This window comes from Nerophis ophidion, linkage group LG01 (assembly GCF_033978795.1).
Source record: "Nerophis ophidion isolate RoL-2023_Sa linkage group LG01, RoL_Noph_v1.0, whole genome shotgun sequence".
Lineage (NCBI taxonomy): Eukaryota > Metazoa > Chordata > Actinopteri > Syngnathiformes > Syngnathidae > Nerophis > Nerophis ophidion.
In genome coordinates this window covers 71,628,099-71,655,354 of record NC_084611.1, presented here as the reverse complement: position 1 = coordinate 71,655,354, position 27,256 = coordinate 71,628,099, and the positions used below count along the sequence as shown (strand labels likewise).

Below are 27,256 nucleotides of genomic sequence, written 5' to 3'. Positions count from 1 at the left end.
ACCGGTCGGACGTGCCCTAAAAAACGTGTACCCATGATCTTGTCCTTTCGGTCATGACCAAAAGCTCATGACCACAGGTGAGGATGGGGACTGACTGAGATCGACCGGTACATTAAGAGCTTTGCCTTCCGGCTCAGCTACTTCTTCACCACAACGGATCGATACAGCGTCCGCATTACTGAAGACGCCGCACCAATCCGCCTGTCGATCTCACAATCCACTCTTCTCTCACTCATGAACAAGAGTACGAAGTACTTGAACTCTTCCACCTGGGGCAGTATCTCTTCCCCAACCTGGAGATGGCACTTCACCCTTTTCCAGGCGAGAACCATGGAATTGGACTTCGAGGTGCTGATTCTTATCCCAGTCACTTGACACTTGGCTGCGAACCAATTAGGAGAGAGCTGAAGAGCCTGGACCACATCATCTGCAAAAGGCAGAGACTCAATCCTGCATCCACCAAACCAAATCCCCTCAACGCATTGACTGCGCCTACAAATTCTATCCATAAAAGTTATGAACAGAATCAGTGACAAAGGGCAGCCTTGGCGGAGTCCAACCCTCACTGGAAACGTGTCCGACTTACTGCCGATCAAGCTCTGACACTGATCATACAGGGAGCGGACCGCCACAATTACATACTCTCTGAGCACTGCCCACAGGACTTCCCGGGGGACACGATCTAAAGTACATGTATGTTGGGTAAACTCCCATGCACCCTCAAGGACCCTTTTGAGAGTGTAGAGCTGGTCCACGGTTCCACGACCAGGACGAAAGCCACACTGTTCCTGAATCCGAGGTTCGACTATCACCCACGCACACACACACACACACACACACACAGCATATCAATCAATCAATGTTTACTTATATAGCCCTAAATCACTAGTGTCTCAAAGGTAAATATATACAGTGGATTGCTTTCACTCGTTTCATTGAAGCCATTTGCTAAAATCAAAAAAGTGCATTTTATTTCTCAGTAATTCACATTTAGCAGCACCCAATCTTGACAGAAAAATGTTCGATGTATACATTTTTTGCAAATTTATTAAAAAAGAAAAACTGAACTGAAAACTGGTTTCTTCCAGGATATCTCTGTACTTGGTCACATTCGTCTTTCCTTCAATTGCAACCAGTCTTCATGTCCCTGTTGAAAAACTCCCCCAGAGCATAATGCTGCCACCACCATGTTTCACTGTTGCAATTGTATTGAGCAGGTGATGAGCAGTGTCTGGTTTTCTCCACACATAACGCTGAGAATTAACACCAACATGTTCAATCTTGGTCTCACTAGACCAGAAAATCCTATTTCTCATAGTGTGGGAGACTTTGTGGAACTTTCACCCATCTTCTTACTGCATCTCTGGAGCTCAGCCACACTAATCTTTGGGCTCTTCTTTACCTCCCCCACCAAAGCGCTTGTCCTACGATTGCTGAGTTTGGCTGGACGGCCAGGTCTAGGAAGAGTTGGGGTCATCTCAAACTTCTTCCATTTAAAGATTATTGAGGCCACTGTGCTCTTAGGAACCCTGAGTACCGCAGAAATTCTCTTGTGACATTGGCATCAGATCAGTGCCTTGCCACAAAATCTCTCTCTGAACGCCCTGGGCAGTTTTCATTTGCTCTGACATTCACTGTGAGCAGTAAAGTCTCTTATAAACAGGTGTGTGCCTTTCCTAATCAAGTCCAATCCGTTTAATTAAACACAGCTGGACTCCAATGAAAGCGCACAACCGTCTCAAGGAGGATCAGAAGAAATGGACAGCATGTGAGTTAAATATGAGTATCACAGCAAACGGTCTAAATACTTCTAACCATATGATAGGCTGTTTTTCTTTAATACATTTGCAAAAAGTCCAACATTTTTCTTGTTCTCACTTATGATGATGTGCTGAGTTTACGTTGAGAAATAAAATGCACTTTACTTTAGTAAATGGCTGCAATGAAACATATATATGTATGTATACATATACACATATCTATACATGTATATACATATATATATATACACACACACACACATATATATATATATATATATTCACACAGATATATATTTATATATATACACATACACACAGATATATATTTATATATATATACACACACATACACACCAATGATTGTCCCACACACACAAGGTGTGGCAAAATTATTCTCTGAATTTGACCCATCACCCTTGATCACCCCCTGGGAGGTGAGATTATATATATATATATATATATATATATATATATACATACATATACACACACACACACACACACACACACACACACACACACACACACACACACACACACACACACACGCCAAACACCTCATTCAATGGATTTTCTTTATTTTCATGACTATTTACATTGTAGATTGTCACAGAGGGCATCAAAACTATGAATGAACACATGTGGAGTCATGTACTTAACAAAAATGGTGAAACTACTGAAAACGTGTTTTATATTGTAGTTTCTTCAAAATAGCCACACTTTGCTCTGATTACTGCTTTGAACACTCTTGGCATTCTCTCGATAATCTTCAAGAGGTAGTCAGCTGAAGTGGTTTTCACTTCACAGCTGTGATTGGAGCTCATGGAGAGATTGGCAAAAGTGTGCAAAGCCGTAATCAGAGCAAATGGTGGCTATTTTGAAGGAATAAGAATATAAAACACGTTTTAATTTATTTCACCTACTTTTGTTAATGACATAACTCCAAATGTGTTGATTCATAGTTTTGATGCCTTCAGTGACAATCTACAATATAGTCATGAAAATAAAGAAAATGCATTGAATAAGGAGAATGTGTCCAAACTTTTGGCCTGTACTGTACATACACACACACACACACTGTATATATATATATATATATATATATATATATATATATATATAGTGATGATTTGCATGACCTCTTCATATGACTTAAATGTTAATCATACAAAACTAAAAAAAAAGTAAAAATACAATAGTTTATTTAAAAAAGATATGTTTGTTACCAACATTTTTTTCCACAGGTTATGTCAAAAAGGAAGTATCATTTTTTTTCTATGAGAAATTACTTGATTAAAGTCTTCATTTGAGAAAATAATTCCAAACTTAACAAAAAATAGTTTACAAATAATTTTAAGCAAAGTTAAACAAAGCAAACACGTGGCTTTTTAAAAAATAAATTATGACAAGAGTCATTACTCTTAGAAATATTCTGATTAATAAAGTTGTAAATAGAACATTATTTTTTTTACCTAAATAATGTCAAGTGTAGTATTTGTACTTTATTTTTCATGTTTTTAAAGGGTGCTATCATAGGAATTAAAACTTGGGAAAAAAATTAAGTACAAAAATAAAATTGTAACATGTGATATTGAAATTTAAAATGTCACAACAGTTTTTTTTTTAATATTTCTTTAATGTTTTCCCCTCTAATCTTCCAAACACCACCAGAGCTGCAAAACTCATTTTATTGTACCGTACGGTCAAGCATATTGCACAAACAAAAAATAAACATTATTTTCCATAAATAAAGTGTTGGATTACATGTGTAACAATTGAATACATCAAGTACAAATGAATCTATACTCCATTTGTTCGTGACATGTCGTCTTATTGCTCTTTTACTCTGAAAATAATCCAAGTGGGAGTAACTACAAATGGTTTTTGTATAGCTACAGTGAGCGCACTTATTTACATATGGTATGTACATCTTTCATCGTTACAGTGCCAGAAGACAAAGAAACTCAACCGTAGCATATGCGTATAGTGTATGACCTTTGGCTGTGAGAATGAAGAGAGATGTGGGTTATTATTATAGTTATCATAGCCATTATCATTACAGGACATGTTGCTTGTTGGTGGATGACAGCATGAAACTACATGTGACATCATCATAGCAAAGGTAGATTAAGTTGCATTTTTTGGTGTATATAATTTATTTTGCCACGTTTTACTCATAGGTCTCCTTATTAGGTACACTTGTGCAGCTGTATCTAATAAAATGGTCAGAGTGCAGATACATGATATAAACCGAGACTTTTCTTTAAATAAATAAAAAAAATGAAAGAAAAACATTTGAGGATAGATGGTTAAAAAATAAGACAGGTAACACTGCAAGAAAGGAAAACACTGCGGTCTTATTTAAAGTGTTGGGCTAAAGTCTCCTTCAATCCACATACCAGTGATTATACCTCCATTAAAAAAAAAAAAAAAAAAAACTCCCAACCTCCTCCAGACACAAGTCCAGGTCCTTGAGGGCTATTGATTGGCTGATTCACAAGCATCTATCCAATCGCTGTACACGTCAACTGGCTCTGACAGGTCTAAGGAGTAAGAGGTTAAGGATACATATTTGTCTTGTGTGACAACAGTTTTCATATCAACTTTGAAAAGTTCCATATGGACCAAGTCAAGTGTGACAGTGTTGCTGAAAAAAAGCAATGTGGTATTTTTAAGCAGGTGATCAAAAAGTCACAAAGGTCAAGGTTACAGAAGTTATTATGGCATTTGTCACTGTCAAAACAAGGAAGAATTATAAAATAATGCCGCAAGTGTGCCCAAGACAAATGTCTTTAACGGGACAATAAAATTCACCCTGACCCTGAAGGGCTGAGTCTTTATTCTACAAATGTCTTCATTGATGAAGAAGGTTTTAGGAAAAACGTGGCCACTTTACATGAAAAAGTTTTACGAAGAAAACAAAGCCACCTTATGAAGAAAACGATGCCGCTTTACGAAAAAAGATGCGGGTTACTGGAAAGCGTTGCAGATTTACATGAAAAGTTGCTGCTGTGTTACATGAGGTAAAAAGTTGCTATTTCACGGGTAAAAAAGTTGCAATGTCACAAAAAAATGTTGCAATTTCACAAGAAAATAACGCCTTTTAGGAGAAAAAAAAATGCAGATTTTGATGAGACCAAATTTCCGTTGTGATGACAAAAAGGTGTTTTATGAGAAAGTTACCAGTTCACAGGAAAAAAAAAACAGATTTGATGTTTTTTTTTAAGAAAGATTGTTTTACAATAAATAGTTTCTGTTTTAGAAGAAACAGCTGTCATTTTAATGACAAAAAAAAATCAGTTTTGTTGCTGTTTAAGAAAAGGTTCACGGGAAAGTTGCCGTTTACTAAATGGTAAATGAGTTATATTTGAATAGCGCTTTTCTACCTTCAAGGTACTCAAAGCGCTTTGACACTATTCCCACATTCACACACAGAAGGGTGGAGCTGCCATGCAAGTCCCTAACCACGGCCCATCAGGAGCAAGGGTGAAGCGTCTTGCTCAAGGACACAACGGAAATGACGAGGTTGGCAGTAGGTGTGGATTGAACAAGGAACCCTTAGGTTGCTGACACGGCCACTACCCCAACTGCGCCATGCCGTCCCCGTTTACTAAGAAAATGTTTTTGTTGGTGTTTGACAAGAAAAAGTTTTCTGAGGAAAAGTTTACATTTTACTACAAAACGACTACCAGAAAACGACTGTTCAAGAATAAGGTTCAATTTCACTGGAAAAAGCTGCCTTGGTAGGAAAAAAAACTCCTGTGTTGTGTGTGGGAGAAGAAAATGTCAAAGAGGACGAAGAAAAGAACAAAGAAGAAGACAAAGAAAAGGTCAAAGAGGACGAAGAAATGAAGACAGGTGGCCGTGGCAGTTTTTTTCCCCCGCCCCTTCTAAAAAGGAAGGGGCGAGTATGTTCAGACGGGTAAAATCCCGGCGATGGAGGACTGGGGAGAGGCGGAGCCAACATGTTTAGGCCTGCTCAAGATGGCGGCCAGGAGGCGGAGAATGCGGCGGAACGAAGAGGCGAGGCGTGCCGGGAGCGACGCCGCAGCAATTGAGATCAGGTGCGTGGCTCACAATCTCCTTGCAGTGTATAAAAGGGGAGAAGGAGGAAAGATCAGGAGGAGTGTCCGCAGCAGATACAGCAGTGCCGGAAGAAACAAGAACGATCCGAGAATGAGCCCCAGACGAGGACGACCACAACGGCAGCTGAAAAGCCGACCACAATGAGCAGCGGAGAAGGAGCTGAAAAGCGACCCAATCGACATCAAAGCTCTGTTATTGAAATATAGTCAAACCTGATAGACAAAATGTCCTTCCTGGGTGGTCCACGCAACTCACACTACGACGGCAAGAGTCGTTCACACTCACCTTGCCTTTCTTTTTGTCCAAGCAGCTCTAATACTGATTAAAATTGGAGACCCCTGCTCTATGATATTAAAGTTATGAGCATAAAGTCATAATATTGATAACAAGTAAAGAGTTCAATTAACTTGTGGGTTTTAGGAGCCCTGTTCTGTACAAGAAATTCATACATGAAAGTCTTCCGTGAGCTTCAGGTCAAGTGGGTTTACTCCGGATCCCCCCCAGCCGCTCCCCGACTCTGACCATAACCTCATATGCTACATCAGCTGTCTGGGCGCGGGAACGAGGGAGGCGCCAAATCTTCAATTAGGAGTCGTAGAAAGAACCATCAAGACTTATGATGCAGAGATAAATCAGCGGTTAAACACAAGGGCCATGAGATTAATTTGAAAGCTTCCAGTAAATGGACGGCTGTGGTGGTGAGATTTCTCTCAAGCTACTGGAAGTGTCCCAAGAGTTTATCCACCAGAGACATGCCTGCGTGCATTGCCTTATAGACGTGTGTTTGCAAACGTGTTGCTTAATAATCCTCAAAACAAACCTGCAGCTAGTGACAACACAAAGAGCAGTCGGTCGCAAATGATATGAAAGGTGTATGTCATAACCCTCAAGGGGAAATTCTGTTCCGACTGCAACAATATGTGCTTATTGAATCTTGAGGAACTGTTCTTTTCAAAGAGCCGTTCAAAAGACTGGTTCATTATTGTAATTTATATTGTTTGGAAGTGACTAGTTTTTTATCAAGGAAAAGGAAGTAAGTTATAAGATTTGAATTATAAAAATGTATACCTATATGCACGCCGTTATTTCCGTACCATAGGTCGCTACATTTTTCCCCACGCTTTCAACTCTGCGGCTTGTAAAATGGTGAGGCTCATTTGTGGATTTTTTCTTCGCTAATGGTCATAATGTTTTTTATTCAACAAATAATTTTAACATAACGAAAAAGTGTGTTATGGCGCCATCTTTTGGACGAGTTTGCTCATTGCCGGAGCTGCGGGTTGAAAATGTACTTCCTGTTTCTTGCCTTGAACCCAAAGTATAACTGTCCACAGTGTTTCTGTTCAAAAAGATTTCTCATTCAACACCCCAAGCAACATTTGTAAGTTTAACAATGTAAAACAATTCATAATTACAAAACCGTGCCATGTGTGATATCTGTAGGAATGTTTTCATGCATATTTGTAATCAAACTAGCATCGTGGGTGTGGCATAAATACAGTACATGATGGGTGGGAAATACTTTGAAAAATTAATAATAATAATTTTATTTGGCTCACGTTTTAATTGTAAACATTCTATATGATTGTGCCATATCCCATATCCCATATCCTATTCCAGGTGCATTGACAATGAGTTGGGTTGGGGGTACTGGAGCCTATCTCAGCTACTCTTTCCAACATGCCTGGGCAATTTGTTTGCAAGACATTTTGATAAAAACAACTCGCAGATGCAAATCGGTTGTCATCTTTTACTTAAATCGGGGCCGTTCAAATGACTTGATTTGTTCAAACGTCACAACTCTAATTGTTCATCTTTAAATCCTGTTGTTTTGACAGTGGCTAGCTTCTTTTTACACTTTTGCGACAAGTATACACATATGGTGATTTTGAAAAAGACAACTTTTTTTCAATACTTGTCAAGTGTTACTTAAAACATTGTGCTAATTAGGGTTGCACAGTACACCAGTATTAGTATAGTACCGCGGTACCAATTAAGGATATTCGGTACTATACCGCATCTGAAAAGTACCGGTCCGCCACCCCCCACCCCGCGCCCCCGTTGTGTCATTGCTAGTTAAGGAGCATGTTCGGCAGTGCACAATCACAGAGTACTTACAAACAGACACAGTGTGTAGAAAGAAAAGGGAATACAGATGCATTTTGACTTAAAAACTAACGATAAAGGTGAGGCTATAACACTGAAACGCCCACTGGAAGAGGTGCTTTAAGACATGGCCAGCTAGCTAGCGGCTAAAGTCCAGCCCCATTCGGCAGTGTTTTAACTACTTCCAAATCACTAATCCTCGCCTCCATGGCGACAAATAAAGAAAGTTTCTTCCAAGTATCATCAATGCAGGACGAGGAATAGCTAAACATGCTTCGCTACAAACCGTAGATAACCGGCGTCAAAATGTAAACAAAACGCATTTGGTGGATCTACACCTAACATCCACAGTAATGATACCAAGTACAGCAGCGTACCTAATCAATACTTGCGCCGATATTTTTTGTCATCACAACATCTTTCGTTTTTTTTATATGTATACTATGTTTATAAACTTGGGAAATATGTCACTGGACACATGAGGACTTTGAATATGACAAATGTATGATCCTGCAAACGACTTGGTATCAGATTGATACCCATATTTGTGGTATCGTCCAAAACTAATGTAAAGTATCAAACAACGTAAGAATAAGTGTTTATTACATTTTCACAGTAAAAGAACAAGTAGATTAATATTTCATTTTCTACCACTTGTCCTTAATAATTTTGACAAAATAATAGAATGGAAAATGACACAATATGTTACTGCGTATGTCAGCAGACTAAATTAGCTTTTGTGTACTTACTTACTAATATAACACACGTTGTCTAGTTTGTTCACTATTTTTTTAAAAGACCAACTTGCAATAAGAAACAAATGTTTTTAATGTACCTTAAGATTTTTTGTTAAAATAAAGCCAATAATGCAATTTTTTGTGGTCCCTTTTATTTAGAAAAGTACCAAAATATTGGTATCGGGACAACACTAGTGCCTATGATGGCCACAGTTTGACTTTGTTAAAGGCCTACTGAAACCCACTACTACCGACCACGCAGTCTGATAGTTTATATATCAATGATGAAATATTAACATTGCAACACATGCCAATACGGCCTTTTTAGTTTACTAAATTGCAATTTTAAATTTCCTGCGAGGTATCCTGTTGAAAACGTCGCGGAATGATGACGCGTGTGTTTGACGTCTCGGGTTGCAGTGGACATTATTTTCCAGCCCGATCTAAGCTATAAGTAGCCAGCCTTAATTGCATAATTACACAGTTTTCCGGACATCTGTGTTGCTGAATCTTTTGTAATTTGTTCAATTAATGATGGAGAAGTCAGAGTAGAAGGATGGAGGTGGAAAGCGTTTAGCCTTTAGCCACACAAACCTTTCTTGTTTAAAATTCCCGAAGGTGAAGCTTTACTATGGAACAGAGCGGTCAAGCGAACATGGATCCCGACCACATGTCAACCGGCAGGTTTCGGTGAGAAAATTGTGGCAATAAGTTGGCTCTTACCGTAGTTATGAGGGGAGATGCCCTCCTCCTGCAGCAGCTGCGGACTATTACCTCCTCCCACCGGAGACACTGCGGTCACCACACCCATGGCCACACCCCTCCGACTTTCAGGTACTATATAATCTCACTAAAACACTTGTAACACAATAGGCAGATAAAGGATTTTCCAGAATTATCCCAGTAAATGTGTTTAATAACATCTGAATCGCTCTCACTGCCCTCGCCTTTTTTTCCTAGTCCTTCACTCTCAATATCCTCATCCACCAATCTTTCATCCTCGCTCGAATTAAATGGGAAAATTGTCGCTTTCTCGGTCCGAATCGCTCTAGCTGCTGGTGGCTATGATTTTAAACAATGTGAGGAGCTCTACAACCAGTGACGTCAAGCGCACATCGTCTGCTACTTACGGTACAGGCAAGGTTTTTTTATTAGCGACCAAAAGTTGCAAACTTTATCGTCGATGTTCTCTACTAAATCCTTTTAGCAAAAATATGGCAATATTGCGAAATGATCAAGTATCACACATATAATGGACCTGCTATCCCCGTTTAATAAGAAAATCTCGTTTCAGTACGTCTTTGAGTGCTGACTAGATACATATCAACCGTGGGCACACAAACATACCATGAAGAAAGGATACATGTTATTGGCGTCTGGAACTCCTCCAAACAGACTGAACACGATACTATTCCAGTATTTCTGCTTCTATCCCTGTTGAGAGGGAGAGGAAAACGGACAATTAGGCAACTTTCCCCATTAGCAGGAAGGTGAAACATCAAAGAGGTTAACAGGTGTGTTGGATTACATAGTGACGTCACACGACTTCTCGTGGTTACAGAAGGGACACGTGAAGTGAGAATCCAAACTCCCAGTCATCTTCTTTTTAGTAGGCGGCTTTCGCTTAGACTTGCGGCGACCCATCTTTTTTTTAGAAAGGCTGCTTAAAGTTCGTGGAGACACATGGCAGAGAAACACCAGATTAGCATTAACAAAAGACGTCATCAAAACACAACGGATGATTCAACCACAGAGCTAACTTTAGCATATTTGTTGTTTGAAGGTAATGAACGCCCCGAGATAATCCTAAAGTCAATAAATGTTCACCAATCTTCTAATGACATAACGTTTAAGCTTAACTTGAATCAATCAATGAAAGGTGAAATAAGTATTTGATTACCGGCGGTTGGAGAGATACACGTTGCATTACCCAGGAAATTTACTTTCATCCCACCTTGCACTTGTTGGCCTTTGCGGTTCAATGATTGGGCCAGGTTGTGGCTGAAAGACGCCTGTGATTGGCTCTCACAAACGTCAATCACTGCGATTAGGAGTGACACATGCCAACTGGTGTTAGCCGGCTGATGACGTCGCAGACACGCCGCCCCGCTGCTCGTAATTAAGTGAAGAATAATATCAGTTTTTAACTCTGATTGTTTGTCATTTTGACATAATTTTAAATTTTAAGACATTTTTTTCCACATTTGTTCAACGGCCGAGTCTCGAACAAAGGTGAGCCTAACCTCACGGCAGGGCCTCAGAGACGAAATTTAGCCAAAACGTTAGCTTCTATGTGGGTGAACTCATGTAAAAAACATTTTTGAATATTAATTTGAGTGTGTATTAATACAATGTACTAATTATATGTACAGTTTTGCACAACAGTCGCAACGCCATATGTTCTCATCAAGTTTAGGTCAGGAACATAATAATGGCTGTGTTGCGTGATGTCGGCAATCTGGAAGTCAGCCATTTTGGATAGCAGCTCCATAAACATCAAAATTGACATCACAACCCACCCATCCATCCATATTGCCTTTGGGGGTGCTGGTGCCTATATCAGTTACAATCGGGCGGAAGGCGGTTTACACCCTGGACAAGTCGCGGTCTTGTCCAGGGTGTAATGTATGTCAAAGAAACCGCAAAATGGTTAACTTTTGCAACGTTCTGGTTTGAGAAGACAGAGAAAAAGAACCACAGTAATACTGTCTTCCCTAAGTTGGGAAAAAACATTGATCGCAAGCCTGAGTTTTGATTTTGATGGTCGAAAAACGGATAACATCTGAATTTTCTCAGTTATTTTTGTAATTGCTATGTATATCACACCGAGTACTTTTTACCTGCTTTTAGTGAGTTGTTTGCATTTACGTTTAGGAATAGAAATATTGACACTGACCAAGGAAGAGTCATTACTTATAGTTTTAAAGTGTGAACATGTTTACTACTCGACATGACTGGTAACTACAAGTATCTGTTTTATTTATTAGTCTATTTATTTTCCGTGTGATGGCGTCGCAGGCTACAGGCTGACACACCGCTGCGCTTTAAACCAGTAATAAGGTGAAAACTAATAATAGTTTTCAACTCTGATTTTTAGTCATTTTGACATCGTTTACAATTTTAAGACATTTGTTTTGCATTTGTTCAATGGCAAAGTCTCGAACAAAGGTAAGCCTAACCTCACGGCAGGGCCTCAGACGAGTCATTACTTCTATTTTTAAAGTGTGAACATGTTTACTATACGTGACTGGTAACTACGAGTATCTGTTTTATTTATTAGTTTATTTGTTTTCCGTGTGATGGCGCAGACTACAGGCTGACACACCACAGCGGTTTTAACTAGTAATTAAGTAAAGACTTATACTAGTTTTTAACTCAGATTTTAGTCATTTTGACATCGTTTACAATTTTAAGAATTTTTTTTCACATTTGTTCAACGACCAAGTCTCGAACAAAGATGAGCCTAACCTCACGTCAGGGCCTCAGAGATGAAATTTAGCCAAAACATTAGCTTCTATGTGGGTGAACTCATATGTAAAAAAAATATGTTTGAATATTAATATGAGTGTTTTTTAATACAATGTACTAATTATATGTACAATTTTGCGCAACAGTCGCAATGCCATATGTTCTCATCAAGTTTAGGTCAGGAACATAAAAATGGCTGTGATGCGTGACGTCAGCAATCTGGAAGTCAGCCATTTTGGAGATCAGCTCCATAAACATAAAAATTAACAGCACAACCTTTACATTTAATGTATGTAAAAGACAACGCAAAATGTATTACTTATGCAACGCTCTGGTTTGAGGAGACCGAGAAAAGGAACCACAGTAATACTGTCTGCCCAAAGTTGTAAAAAACATGGAACGCAAGCCTCAGTTAGAATTTGGATGGTTAAAAGATGGATAACATCTGAATTTTGTCAGTTAATGTTGTAACCGCTATGTATATCACGCTGAGTACTTATTTACCTGCTTTTAGTGAGTTGTTTGCAATTTCGTTTAGGAATAGAAATATTGAAAACGTTAGCTTCTATGTGGGTGAACTCATATGTAAAAAAACGTTTGAATATTAATTTGAGTGTGTATTAATACAATGTACTAATTATATGTACAGTTTTGCACAACAGTCGCAACGCCATATGTTCTCATCAAGTTTAGGTCAGGAACATAATAATGGCTGTGATGCGTGACGTCAGCAATCCGGAAGTCTGCCTTTTTGGATAGCAGCTCCATAAACATCAAAATTGACAGCACTACCCATCCATCCATCCATTGCTGCCGCTTATTCCCTTTGGGGTCGCGGGGGGCGCTGGTGCCTATCTCAGCTACAATCGGGCTGAAGGCGGCGTACACCCTGGACAAGTCGCCACCTCATCGCAGGGCCTAACAGCACAACCTTTACATTTAATGTATCTAAAAGACACCGCAAAATGGTTTACTTTTGCAACGTTCTGGTTTGAGAAGACCGAGAAAAAGAACGACAGTACTACTGTCTGCCCAAAGTTGTAAAAAACATGGAAGGCAAACCTCAGTTAGAATTTGGATGGTTAAAAGATGGATAACATCTGAATTTTGTCAGTTGATGTTGTAACCGCTATGTATATCTTGCCGAGTACTTATTTGCCTGCTTTTAGTGAGTTGTTTGAAATTACATTTAGGAATAGAAATATTGACACTGACCAAGGAAGAGTCATTACTTCTATTTTTAAAGTGTGAACATGTTTACTACTCGACATGACTGGTAACTACGAGTATCTGTTTTATTTATTAGTTTATTTGTTATCTGCGTGATGGCGTCGCAGGCTACAGGCTGACACACCGCTGCGCTTTAAACCAGTAATAAGGTGAAAACTAATAATAGTTTTCAACTCTGATTTTTAGTCATTTTGACATCGTTTACAATTTTAAGACATTTTTTTTGCATTTGTTCAATGGCAAAGTCTCGAACAAAGGTAAGCTTAACCTCACGGCAGGGCCTCAGACGAGTCATTACTTCTATTTTTAAAGTGTGAACATGTTTACTATACGTGACTGGTAACTACGAGTATCTGTTTTATTTATTAGTTTATTTGTTTTCCGTGTGATGGCGCAGACTACAGGCTGACACACCACTGCGGTTTTAACTAGTAATTAAGTAAAGACTAATATTAGTTTTTAACTCAGATTTTTAGTTATTTTGACATCGTTTACAATTTTAAGACATTTTTTTTCACATTTGTTCAACGGCCGAGTCTCGAACAAAGGTGAGCCTAACCTCACGTCAGGGCCTCAGAGATGAAATTTAGCCAAAACGTTAGCTTCTGTGTTGGTGAACTCGTATGTAAAATAATTTGTTTGATTATTAATTTGGGTGTTTATTAATACAATGTACGAATGATATGTACAGTTTTGCACAACAGTCGACACGCCATATGTTCTCATCAAGTTTAGGTCAGGAACATAATAATGGCTGTGATGCGTGACGTCAACAATCCGGAAGTCAGCCATTTTGGATAGCAGCTCCATAAACATCAAAATTAACAACACAATCTTTACATTTAATGTATGTAAAAGACAATGCAAAATGTATTACTTATGCAACGCTCTGGTTTGAGAAGACCAAGAAAAAGAACGACAGTAATACTGTCTGCCCAAAGTTGTAAAAAACATGGAACGCAAGCCTCAGTTATAATTTGGATGGTTAAAAGATGGATAACATCTGAATTTTGTCAGTTAATGTTGTAACCGCTATGTATATCACGCTGAGTACTTATTTACCTGCTTTTAGTGAGTTGTTTGCAATTACGTTTAGGAATAGAAATATTGACACTGACCAAGGACGAGTCGTTACTTATTTTTTTAAAGTGTGAACATGTTTACTACTTGACATAACTGGTAACTACGAGTATCTGTTTTATTTATTAGTTTATTTATTATCCGCCTGATGGCGTCGCAGGCTACAGGCTGCGGTTTAAACTAGTAATTAGGTGAAGACTAATATTAGTTTTTAACTCTGATTTTTAATCATTTTGACATTTTTTACAATTTTAAAACATTTTTTTCACATTTGTTCAACGGCCGAGTCTCGAACAAAGGTGAGCCTAACCTCACGGCTAGGCCTCAGAAACGAAATTTAGCCAAAACGTTAGCTTTTATGTGGGTGAACTCGTATGTAAAAAAACATTTTGAATATTAATCTGAGTGTGTATTAATACAATGTACTAATTATATGTACAGTTTTGCACAACAGTCGCAACGCCATATGTTCTCATCAAGTTTAGGTCAGGAACATAATAATGGCTGTGATGCGTGACGTTGGCAATCCCGAAGTAAGCCATTTTGGATAGCAGCTCCATAAACATCAAAATTGACAGCACAACCCATCCAACCATTTTCTGCCGCTTATTGCCTTTGGGGGAGCTGGTGCCTATCTCAGCTACAATCGGGCGGAAGGCGGCGTACACCCTGGACAAGTCGCCACCTTGTCCAGGGTGTGATGTATTTTAAAGACACCGCAAAATGGTTAACTTTTGCAACGTTCTGGTTTGAGAAGACCGAGAAAAAGAACCACAGTAATAATGTCTTCCCTAAGTTGTGAAAAAACATTGATCGCAAGCCAGAATTATGAATTTGATGGTGAAAAAATGGATAACATCTGAATTTTCTCAGTTAATTTTGTAACTGCTATGTATATCACACCGAGTACTTTTTACCTGCTTTTAGTGAGTTGTTTGCAATTACGTTTAGGAATAGAAATATTGACACTGACCAAGGACCAGTCATTACTTCTATTTTTAAAGTGTGAACATATTTACTACTCAACATGACTGGTAACTACGAGTATCTGTTTTATTTATTAGTTTATTTATTATCCGTGTGATGGCGTCGCAGGCTACAGGCTGACACACGGCTGCGGTTTAAACTAGTAATTAGGTGAAGACTAATATTAGTTTTTAAGTCTGATTTTTAGTCATTTTGACATAATTTACGATTTTAAGAAATCGCCATATGTTCTCATCAAGTTTAGGTCAGGAACATAATAATGGCTGTGATGCGTGACATCAGCAATCCGAAAGTCAGCCATTTTGGAGGACAGCGCCATAAACATCACAATTACCAGCACAACCTCTACATTTAATCTGTGTAAAATACACTACTACATGTGTTAAAAGCAAAATGGTTAACTTGAGCAACATTCTCGTTTAAGAAGACTGAGAAAAAGTACTACGGTCTGCCCAAAGTTGTGAAAAAACACAGATTGCAAGCCTCAGTTAGAATTTGGATGGTCAAAAGATCAATCCATCAATCAAAGTTTATTTATATAGCCCCAATTCACGATTGTTTCAAAGGGCTGCACAAGCCACAACGACATCCTCCACTCAGATCCCGCAACAGGGCAAGAAAAAACTCAACCCAATGGGATACAATGAGAATCCTTGGAGGGGACTGCAGATTTTGGGACCCCCAGGGCGAACGGTGCAATCGACATCGATTGGCTATAGTTAATAGTGTGAGAGTCCATTCAATAGTGGGGCGATCAAGGGATCATCTTAAGTGGAGACAAGTCAGCAGCGCAGAGACATCATCAACTGATGCACGGATGAGTGGTGCAGACTTGGAACAGCTGGCAGATCCTCTGTGGTCACCTAATAACCTCTACACGCAGGAGTGGGGGGAAGAGCAGAAAACAGATGGCAGATCAACTGGTTTAAAAGGGGGGTCTATTCAAAGGCTAGTGTATACATGAGTTTTAAGATAGTTAACGTCTGAATTTTCTCAGTTCATTTTGTAACCGCTATGTATATCACGCCAAGTACATTTTTACCTGCTTTTAGTGAGTTGTTTGCAATTACGTTTAGAAAAAGAAATATTGACACTGAACAACGACGAGTCATTACTTCTATTTTTAAAGTGTGAACATGTTTACAACTCGACATGACTGGTAACTACGAATGTCTGTTTTATTTATTCATCATTTCACTCAGGACATTGCACATTAATGAGCAATCTGCTGTACAGACTGTAAATGAGCCAGATGAGCATATCTAATAGTTAATTTCCATGTGAATGTGTTTTGCGCATTCATTAGCTTAAAGTGCAACAGTCCAATGTTGCTAGTAAATATCGATGAAAGCATGTCATGTGGATCTTCTCTAAAAAGCATCAGTTTCAGGGTCAGATTTTGTGGAGCTTGGCATCATTTGACATCAACATGTTCTGGATTTTCAACATTTTAATGATTGATCCATCACTAAGGCAATTTTTCCAAATTTATTCCTTGAAATTTTACCTGACCCAGATTGTGACGTCAGTGACAAAGCTCTACAGTATATAGCACCTACAGTAAATATAGACTACCAGTATACATTAAATAAAACATTAATGCTTTTTTTCCCTACAGCAGATGTGGACAGTGAGTGCGCTCAGCCTGGGAGCTGCTGTGGCCTTGTCCCTCAGTGCGGAACTGCTGTGCAGATATCTGCATCGCTCCAAACGGCCGAGAACCCTAAATGAAGTTATTTTCTTCCCTTCAAAGGTGGCCTGCGTGGAGCACGTCTTCTCTCCTGCTTCTCCTCAGTAAGTGACTCTTTGTACAAAGCATAATGAAGCTTGCTGTGATTTGTTGGGGAAAAGAGAGCGACAGAGGAGCTTTGTGTATGTGTTTTCTTTTGTGTCACAATAAACGACATTTGCACGGACAAATGCAGCTTTTTAACTGACAGGCGTCCTTGAAGGGGAAAAAAAGACTGTTCATAATTGCCAACCATATGTTAATTTGTTCTGTCATTGACTGAGCCTTAGAATTGCTGAAAGCACATTGCGTCCCATGGATGTAACCTTGGTTCTGTCAGAGCCTTTGTGCAAATTTGAATTATGTTTCAAATATTGCTAACATATGTCTCTTCTTTTATGGCATGTGGCAGTTATTGCCATCTATAATTATTTGTGTTCTAACAACATATTTCTAACATAATTGCTTCCTATTCCTGCAGCTCCACTCACTGCCCATTGCCTCATGGCGTAGAGACTTCCTTCTCCCGTCTCCTGCGCTTCATCCTGTCAGCTTCCTCCTCCCTCGATTTATGTGTGTTTTCTTTTTCTAACATGGACCTGAGCAGGGCTGTCCTAGAACTGCACAGAAGGAGAATAACCGTAAGAATCCTGGTTGACAAGCATTATTCCGTCATCAACGGCTCCCAAATAGGAGCCCTTCGCAAGGCGGGTAAGTGAAATTAGGATTTAGAAGAAAATAGTACAAAAAAGGTCATATCTTAAATGTATCATGTTCATAATGTGTTGTTTGATAGATCACAAGGGTTATGCTAGCTCTTTATGCTAATGCAACAACTCAAATTTGTTCTTTATTGTCAATAATGATTAATTATCATGGTTTCACAGAATAAGCGTTTATCGCTTGAGACTTAAAAAAACCCAATTCATTTGGAATCAGAAACAGTTAAATTAATTCCCACATTTATTTATTGACGGAAATGCGTGCAGAACTGGACCAAAAGTGCACTAGAATACCTCTACCTCTTGGGGAGGTAGCTCGCTGCAGTCAGCCAAATTTTAGAACTGTCTGCGTTACTTTATTTGCCATAAATAAATCGATTGATTATTGACGTTTACCAATCGATTCTATAATCGAAATGTGATGCATCTAAAAATTGATTATTTCCCCCATCCATACTCCTATTCTAAACTTTTACCTCTATTTACAAACCCTTTTATTTAAAAAACATTTTGTTAATCAATTGTGTGCATCACAGCACGATGCATGGGGCGGCATAGCTCGGTTGGTAGAGAGGCCGTGCCAGCAACTTGAGGGTTTCAGGTTCGATTCCCGCTTCTGCCATTGTAGTCACTGCTGTTTTGTCCTTGGGCAAGACACTTTACCCACCTGCTCCCATTGCCACCCACATTGGTTTAAATGTAACTTAGATATTGGGTTTCAGTGTGAAAAGTGCTTTGAGTCATTAGAGAAAAGCGCTATATTAATATATTATTCACTTCACTTTATTGTGGACGGACTAATCACTCCGTGCTCATTCAGTTAGCAGAGCAGTGCTCTTGTTAGCTACTGTGCTAATTGTTACTTTGTGTGCTTTTCAGTAGTTTTTAGCCTTTTCACAGCATTTTTCAGGTTTGCTAACTCAATATGAGTCGAAAGAAAGCAATGTACAAGCAAGAAATATCCACAGCATAGTCAACACTGCCTCCTCCCCCCTCTCCCTTTTTTCTGCTGTACACCAAGAAGATTAACCAATAAGGTAAAGTGGATTTTTTATTTGTAATCATTGTCGAGACCTGGCTGTATGAGTTAAATTGTGATTTCAAACTGTGAGTATACCACAGGGCTAGTGACAGTCTGTGTGCGTGTTGGCAGGGCAGCTGGTTACATTAGGCAGAGGACAGTTCAGCTAGTTTTTGTTTTAGCTTTGTTGTTGAATATAAAGTTAATATCTTTATATCACCCCCTTATGTTTGTTTAATATACAGTAATGTATAGCGCCTTATATTGTGTACAGAGTATACAAACCTTTACTAAAACGTGGATTTTGATCGAGGCTGGAACCCATTATTCATATTCACATGGTTTCTTATATAGAAATTTGCTTCAATATATGAACCTGTTTATTTACAAACCCTATTCAATGACCAATTAAGTTAGTTTCACTGTGCACATGTTCCACTGTCCAATGTTTTGTCCAACTCACATGTGCTCCTAATAAGGAGCTGAACAGTAAAATTCACAACAGTTTTTTTTCTCTATCGCTCTTGCACCTGCCGATGCCTCTGACTGCGAGTCACGAAGCTCAGTGGCCACTTCACTCTGAGAACATCCAATTTCTCTTGCAATGGCGAAGTGTTGATCACTTGTTAGATGTCGTCTTGGTGTATCCATCCATTTTCCATCCATTTCTACCGCTTATTCCCTTTTGGGGTTGCGGGGCTATAATCGGGCGGAAGGCGGGGTACACCCTGGACAAGTCGCCACCTCAAAGCAGGGCCCGTCTTGGTGTAATGATATTAAAATGTGAACAAAGGATACGTATCAGTCCACTCATGGATCATACAACTTTGTGAAATTCTCTCTTTGAGTTCCTTGTTATGGAACAGCTTGTATTGCAAAATATACTGAAACCATGAACAGGTGGACATTCAAAAGCTTAGAGAAGCTCAAATTAAAGGGTCCCGATTATGCAAAACTGTTATAAGCGCAAAGTTCAAAAGCCGGCATCTGTGATAGCATGGGGGTATATTAGTGAAGGCACCATTAATGCTGAAAGTTACATACAGGTTTTGGAGCAACACATGTTGCCATCCAAGCAATATCTTTTTCATGGACGTCCCTGCTTATTTCAGCAAGACCATGCCAAGCCACATTCTGCACGTGTTACAACAGCGGGGCTTCGTAGGAAAAGATTGCGGGTATTAGACTGGCCTGCCTGTAGTCCAGACCTGTCTCCCATTGAAAATGTGTGGTGCATCATGAAGCGTAAAATATGATAACGGAGACCCTGGACTGTGGAACAACTTAAGCTGTACATCAAGCAAGAATGGGAAATAATTCCACCTGAAAAGCTTATAAAATTGGTCTCCTCAGTTTCTTAACGTTTACTGAGTGTTGTTAAAAGGAAAGGCCATGTAACACAGTGGTAAAAATGCCCCTGTGCCAACTTTTTTACAATGTGTTGCTGCCATTTAATTCTAAGTGAATGATTATTTGTCATTAGATATATTGTCTTTGTAGTGTATTCAATTGAATATAAGTCAAAGGATTTGCATATCATTGTATTCTGTTTTTATCTACGATTTAGACAATGTGCCAACTTGGTTTTGGGTTTTGTATAATAAATTAGTCTGGAGCCCTGCAATGAGGTAGCGACTAGTCCAGGGTGTATTTTGCCGTGTTCCATCAAGCAGTGCAGCTTCGCAGTTTATCGAAGTCGTATTGAAACATTTTGACAGACGCCTATGACGCCTGTAATGTATATTCTCAGTGAAACATCAGAGTTTTGGTGTTTCTTGCTTTCTAGCGTTATTAATTGAACAGGCACTTTTCTCTTATGTGCTACTGCCATCTACTGGTCACACCTATCAGTACACCATGCACCACAAAAAATGCTTTGATGTCAGTAAGCACAACCAGAATTATAATGGGTTATAATGTGCACCGTCAATTTTTGAGTAAATTCAAGAATTTTAAGCGTGCCTTATAGTCCGAAAAATACGGTATGCTTGTTCTCACTCAAACTATGAAACTTTCAAGTTTGTCTGGTATCCGAAGTTTTTGGGTACATATTAAGTGACATCAACCACTTAAGGGGTAATTATTTAGAGCTACTTTGCTGCATATATCAGAAATATGACTCAGGTCTGCCCAATACAAAGTCTGCACTCTGTTCTCGAACTACCAGCGTCATTGCCAAGAAGTCTGAGGGTTCCTCGGTGGTAAATTGAAAGGATGATATCAGCTGTCTTTGTCGCGTGTCTCTCTCCCTCTCCGTTACTCTCTCGCTCGCGCTTCCGCATTTTCTAAATTGCAGCCGCTGTGTATTGTAAGAATGTAGTGAGTAAGGAATTGGCAACCCGAACAGCAAATTTCATTAGGCCAAGTGTTTCTAAGTGCACGTGTTTGTGTGGATGTCAACCACTTGGCTCCAAGGCACAATCTGTTTCTTTTCATCCATGTTTCTATCTTGTCTTTGTCCTGCAGAATGCTTTCATGCTCAAATAGCTCAATCATTGGCACAGGCACATACTAATGTTCAAGCCAGCCAATGTTGCACTTCTGTTCTATTAAGTACTGTAGCAGCTTTTTTAAGACAAGAGTCTGCACAAGGCCACTGTTCCCATGTATTGAATTGCACCCAAAACCAAAACTCTAATGCTATCTTTAAAGTTGACAAATCAAGGTAATGTTTTTAAAAGAGGTTGGAAATCCGTACAATCGGTCCTTAACTGGAAGAACAGAATTGCTAAAAGGAAACCAAAATAGTTTGTCCTTTCATGAAAATCCATTATTCACACAGCCAAAATGTAACATTCACTGCATACATTGCTGTGAATGCAGTATAATCACAATGACACTACAATAAATCGTCCTTGCGGTAGCATGGCCACTTTTCTCCTGAATCAGCCTCAGCTGAGCAGAGCTGCAGTTGGTCTTCATCCAATGTAATAAATAGTTGTATTTCAGTCTCTCTTTAGAGAGAGAAGTGAGACCCACGTGCACCGTCTTGCCCGCTTAGTGAGACAGACAGACTAACTGGAGACGCACTGCAAGCTAGCACTTTTACCTGATTGTTTTTCCTGCATTGCGCTCTCGTAGTGGTTTTTTTCCTCTTTGTGCAACCACTGTGGCGTTCCACACTACATGTATAAGGACATATACTGTAAATCATTTAATGAACAAGTGAATGTGCGTCGGTCTAATATTACCAGTGGTTTCCTCAAGAGGTGATACTGAAGTTATTTACCATATTTCTTCAAACAATGGTTCTCTTATAGACAAGGTGTCTCAGTTAATTACAACAGCGTCGTCCACCTGAAACAAATAAGCACCCCTGTACGAATAGATCCCTCTTTTCCTGCCTCAGGAAAATACTGTACTCTAGCTGTAATCACCTCAGTTCCAAGACACCTCTGTGGACACTCCACAGAGCTGTGTGTTCATATTACACCCCATCACATTTGTTGTCCCAGGCTGTCTCTGTCCAGCCTGACCCAATAATTGCTGTTATGTTGCATTTTTTATAATGGTCACTCGGTTTTTTTTTTTTTTTTTTCAAAACCCAATTTCACTTGACAAAAAAGGCACCGTAACTTAAACAGAAAAGCAGCTGAACCTAAGGCTAAGAGCTTAAGATATTTGGACTGAATTGCACTGGCCAATTTAAACAACATTAAGTCCAGCCTTGTTACAGTGTTATATTGGTTTTAAGTTCGCACCACTTTTCATATGATTTGTTTTTTTAGGCAAATCTTGACTGTATTTTCTTCTGATTTTTGTATGTCGTCTATAGCCAAACATTGCGCAGAACAAAATAGTCATTTTTACCATATTTGGGGTGGAGTGGTTCACAGCATACACTGTTGGGATCTTAAAATGGTTTTGTGACATGTTTCCCGGTTTGGTGTACATTGCTGTTCACCGTTAACATTACCATTTCTAAGTCGTGGCACTTACAACAATATTTTATAAAATAAAGTCTAAAAATGTTTTTTTTTAAAGCTCTGACTATGGAATATGTGTTAACAAAAAAAAGCAACTGTTATATCTTTATAACCACATTATATACTATCTACTTAAAGTGAAGCACAAGCTTTATCAGCACTGCAGTTTTATTTGTTTGATCCATTTTGGAGAGTTTTTTTTTTCCTTTTAGGTTCGCTTTTGCTCTATTTTGGGCCATGTTTTGGCTATGTGGCTATGAATAAAAATATTTTTTGAAGAGGGTTTTTCGTGTTTAATTTTGATATTTTAATTCCAAATTCTTTCCTATATCAACGATACACTAAGAAATCATTTTAGCTCAATCCAGTAGGGAAAGGACGAGACATTCCTCATTTAAAAAAGAATGTATCAAAAATTTCGGTTTATGTATTTTTTCAACTTTTTTTACTCAAATCTCACAATTTCAGTACTAGTTAAAAATAGCAAACGTGTCATGTTTTTCAAAAATATTTATTTTACCCCTTTGAATGCCCATTTAATCCAATTATGTTTGTAATTTATTTTTTAAAAATGGCAAAGACTGCGTTGAGGCTGAGGTACTGGTGAAAAGATCAGGCTTAAATATACATAAAATTAGTAATAAAATTAATTTCGATGCATTGTTAAATTTTTTGCTGTGTCAGATGTTATAGTAGTCATATAATCTGACAAAAAAGTGCCCTTTTGCTACCATTATGACCAAAAATTTTAACTCCACAGTTATTACACAATAAGAGCATGCATTTTATAATTTCAGAGTATAATTTTTTTTAAAAAGCGCACACCTTTTCAAATTTACTGATTGGAATTCATATGGCACAATTTTCATAAATTGTTTCTCACAGTACTTTGACATTGTGGAGCCTTCTGGTGGGAGGGAGGTGACACGTGATGAGTGGATGACGACTATGATATTTTACAATTGCAATGAAAAGCAAAACAAGTGACCAGGACAGGTTTTATTGTAACGGGTTAAATCGTGCGTGCACGTGTGCTGTACCGGTGGAGAGACTGGTGGCGCAAATAATATGCTTTTGTGTGTGTCTGTGTGGGTAATGGGGGAAGGTGGATCAGTCCTTCCAGCAACCTTTACATAACATTTGGTGGTTTGTGCATGCAAAAGTGTTAGATCTGACAAAAGTTGGTCAAAATACACAACAGGCAACCTGAAACCTGTAAACTGCATCCACATTTGCAAATTGCAGCAACATGTTTCTCTGTATGTCCATCGCGTGTCACAGACTTCAATTATTGGTATACACACGTGTGCATTTGTGTGCGTGAGTGTGCTGAATTTTGTAATGGCGAGACAGACTTGCATTTCAAACAAAGTTTTATCTTGTTCAAAGACTTTTTCTCATGCGCAATTGAAAAGGATTTGGATGAAAAAAGGGCTTTTTTGCACATTAACTGCTGTTCTGCCAAAACAATAGATGTCCCCTGGCTGGCAATTGTTGAAATCTGCAACAAGTGATTAACATGCAGAGAAACAGATTGCTGCAATTTGCAAATGTGGATGCAGCCTGCAGATTCCAGCGAGCTGCAAAAATGTGTTTATTGTACCCAAGCAAACAAGTATTTTTGTCAGATGCAACAACTCTGCATTCCCAGACCCCCGAATGTCCACCATTTCCATCTTCACCAGCAAGAGTAGTCTATAAAGGCAAACATGTGAAATGTTTATTTAATTCATATCATAGTTCATTTGCATTTTGCATAGTTTTTGTATGTATCACTATCATTATTTTTAATGTTCTGTGTTCATATTTTTGTTTCTCTGGAACAAACCCATTGGATTTACATTATTTCTTATGGGAAATATCCCTGTGGTTTTTGCACAATTCGGTGTTGTCTGACCTTTTGGAATGGATTATTGACAAAAACCCGGCTTGTTATGAAATGTGTGTCAGCATGCTAGACATGTTGAAGCATGCAGGTAATATTGAGACACTAACTTTTGCAGCTGAGGGAGCCTCAGTCTATCACCTTTCCATTAGTTTTGTTTCAAAGGGGACCTATTATGCAAAACCAACTTTTCTTACCCATGAATACCTCATTTTGTGTATTTAAGATCTGCATAAGTCCCGAAAATTTGAAATCAAACCATGGAGGCATGGCAGAGACATTTATAAAACAACCCTGCTTTCCTTCATCCTCCAAACGAGCTGTTCGGAATTTGCCTAATTTGTGTTGTTTATCCCTTTGGTGATGTCAGCGCATATCTCCATATATGGTAGAGATTTATCCCAAATAGCTTTGTGCGGGTCTGCTATTGTAGTTCAACGTTGTAGTCAACGGGTTGTATTTCGCCATGTGACTTTTGAACGGAAGTAAATGAAGTGGTGGGTCAACAAATTGATATGGCTACTGTGCAGCAAACAGAGTGCGAGCTGTATGAGTACGCAAAGGGCCTAGATTTTACCACTAAAAGCAGATACGAGCAAACATGTAAACAATGCAATTTAATCTATCCCTATATTTTTGAAATAAAAGATTTGTCGAGTGATCTCAAGTATTCTCCATCGGTCGCGTTCCCAGACATTTCGAGCTCTCTGGTGCTCCAGACGTCATTCTATGTGACAAAACAGATGAAAACTTGGAAAAGCAGGGAGGTCTAAAACCTCTTTGTGTGTGGCTAGGTCAAGGAAGTTGCCATCAAGACTCTAGCGGGTTAATATGAATTGTTTAAGCTTTGTTAGGGTTGCATTTCATGATTTAACTTTGTGTCTACAGCCATGTTTGTTGCCATATTGTTGCTGTTGCACACGCCGTTACGAGTATGCCTGTTTTCCCTATCTTTATCAAATTATAACTATAGATCTCAACATTGTGTATATGCCGAAAGCTTCTTGAATATTTGCTGCCTTTGGTAAAAGCTTATAACTCTTCTAGGTTTTGCTCACATTTGCTTTCTTTTAGACACGCCAAGTTGATGGTTTACAAAACACTTGTTTTAAAAGACCTTGTTGTTTTAAGAATTCCAAAACAAAATAAATTACAAATCATACAGTGACATGCGGTGAGGTTTATAGCTGGTGAGGCCCTGACGTAATCAGAATCGGATTTACAAATATATGCGCTAAGCGCAGATTATTTGTCATTTGACTAGCAACAGTTGACGGGTTATGTTTAATTTCTGCATTCTTTACACATATAAACTGTCGCCCACAAAATGCACATTTCATTAAAAATAAAATAAAAAAATGTGATCGCTGTCTTACCTTGACTTTTAAATGAAGTCCATACGCTGGTCCTTCTGGATAAAAATATCCGTCACTTTCTGGTAAAAGCCCCCTTATCTTCCTTCAGTTTTAAAAGTTATAAGAGTTCAACATAGTTGCCGCAATTAACAGAGCTCATACTCTCATCATTTCCACAAAATGCTAGCTGCTGTTTGGCGAGGATGCAGGTCGCATTGATGAGATCTTTTAAAATCTCTCTGATCTCTTTTACCTTAGCATTGTGGACACTGATGTTGAGTTTTCGCTGTTCATCCAAATCCAAGTCTATCCTCATCCTCCCAAACGTTTTTAGCGCAATCTAGCTTTGAATAAGAGCGGCCGACTGCTCATGTTTGGTGAGGCTTCTTTGTAAATTCTTTAGGTCACAAAATCTCAGGTTAAAAAAAGAAGGCAAGGAAAGCAGAAAAGGCGGTTTCTTGCAGAACATACACAGAGCCAGTCTTTTCAAGTATACCACTGCGGTTGGAAAGCGCGAGTAACTTTCCAACCTGTTGATTGAAACAAACCATTCAGCTCCGGCGTTGGTCTTCCTTTAGTAATTATCTCCTGCTTCGCTTGAAAGTCCACTTTAGAAAACTGTTTAAGTGTGGAAATATAGTCATCCATGTTGAAAGTCGGAGTGCACGAGACGGAAAAAACAAGTCGCTGCGGCACTTACTCGCTGAGGCAACCGTATGTCTGGGATCATTAGCGCCACAATCTTGAGGCACGAAAACTGTTTGCTTCACCTCGGACTTTTTTCTCTGTCGTTTTGATGGCTCACCAACACACAAAACATGTTACTCGCTGCGGAACTTGACTCGCTTACGCCACCGTACGTCTGGGATCATGAGCGCCCCTATCGTGAGGCACGAGAAGTGTTTGCCTCACCTCAGACTTTTTTGTCTGCCGTTTTAAACGCACAGCAACACACCAGACAAGAACGCCATGAATTGATTAACGTGGACCCCGACTTATACAAGTTGAAAAACCTATTCGGGTCTTACCATTTAGTGGTCAACTGTACAGAATATGTACAATCAATCAATCAAAAACGCGCTCTGACCACACGGCAGACAGAGCAGTTAATGAAGGATTGCGAAAATTCTGCGATTTTGAAGAAAAAATAATCCAAATTGG

The 27,256-nt window shown here is 38.9% G+C and overlaps 2 protein-coding genes across 11 annotated transcripts in view; one reads left to right on the top strand and one right to left on the bottom strand.

Moving 5' to 3' along the window:
- Positions 1–27,256, top strand: part of pld6 (phospholipase D family, member 6) — a 45,979-nt gene that overhangs the window by 12,291 nt on the left and 6,432 nt on the right. The window contains exons 1-3 of one of the 9 annotated variants that reach the window (XM_061910203.1): positions 1,694–1,768; positions 17,076–17,251; positions 17,668–17,897. In XM_061910203.1, the coding sequence (XP_061766187.1) occupies positions 17,079–17,251; positions 17,668–17,897 (403 nt within the window). In that variant the 5' untranslated portion in view covers positions 1,694–1,768; positions 17,076–17,078. Of the gene's footprint in view, positions 1–1,693; positions 1,769–10,224; positions 10,476–10,702; positions 10,925–14,742; positions 14,770–17,075; positions 17,252–17,667; positions 17,898–27,256 lie in introns of those variants that run through there. The other 8 variants (XM_061910236.1, XM_061910193.1, XM_061910219.1 and 5 more) reach the window with 8 other exon arrangements.
- LOC133558992 (transcription elongation factor 1 homolog) lies at positions 3,438–10,746 on the bottom strand. 2 transcript variants are annotated; one of them, XM_061910266.1, is made up of 4 exons: positions 10,593–10,746; positions 10,221–10,352; positions 10,056–10,126; positions 3,438–4,306 (listed from the first exon to the last, which is right to left on the bottom strand). In XM_061910266.1, the coding sequence occupies exons 2-4, from the start codon at positions 10,334–10,336 to the stop codon at positions 4,242–4,244; spliced, it is 252 nt and encodes an 83-aa protein (XP_061766250.1). In that variant the 5' UTR covers positions 10,337–10,352; positions 10,593–10,746; the 3' UTR covers positions 3,438–4,241. The 2 variants fall into 2 exon arrangements, with proteins under 2 accessions (XP_061766250.1, XP_061766243.1); XM_061910259.1 differs by having other exon boundaries at positions 10,221–10,355; positions 10,593–10,741.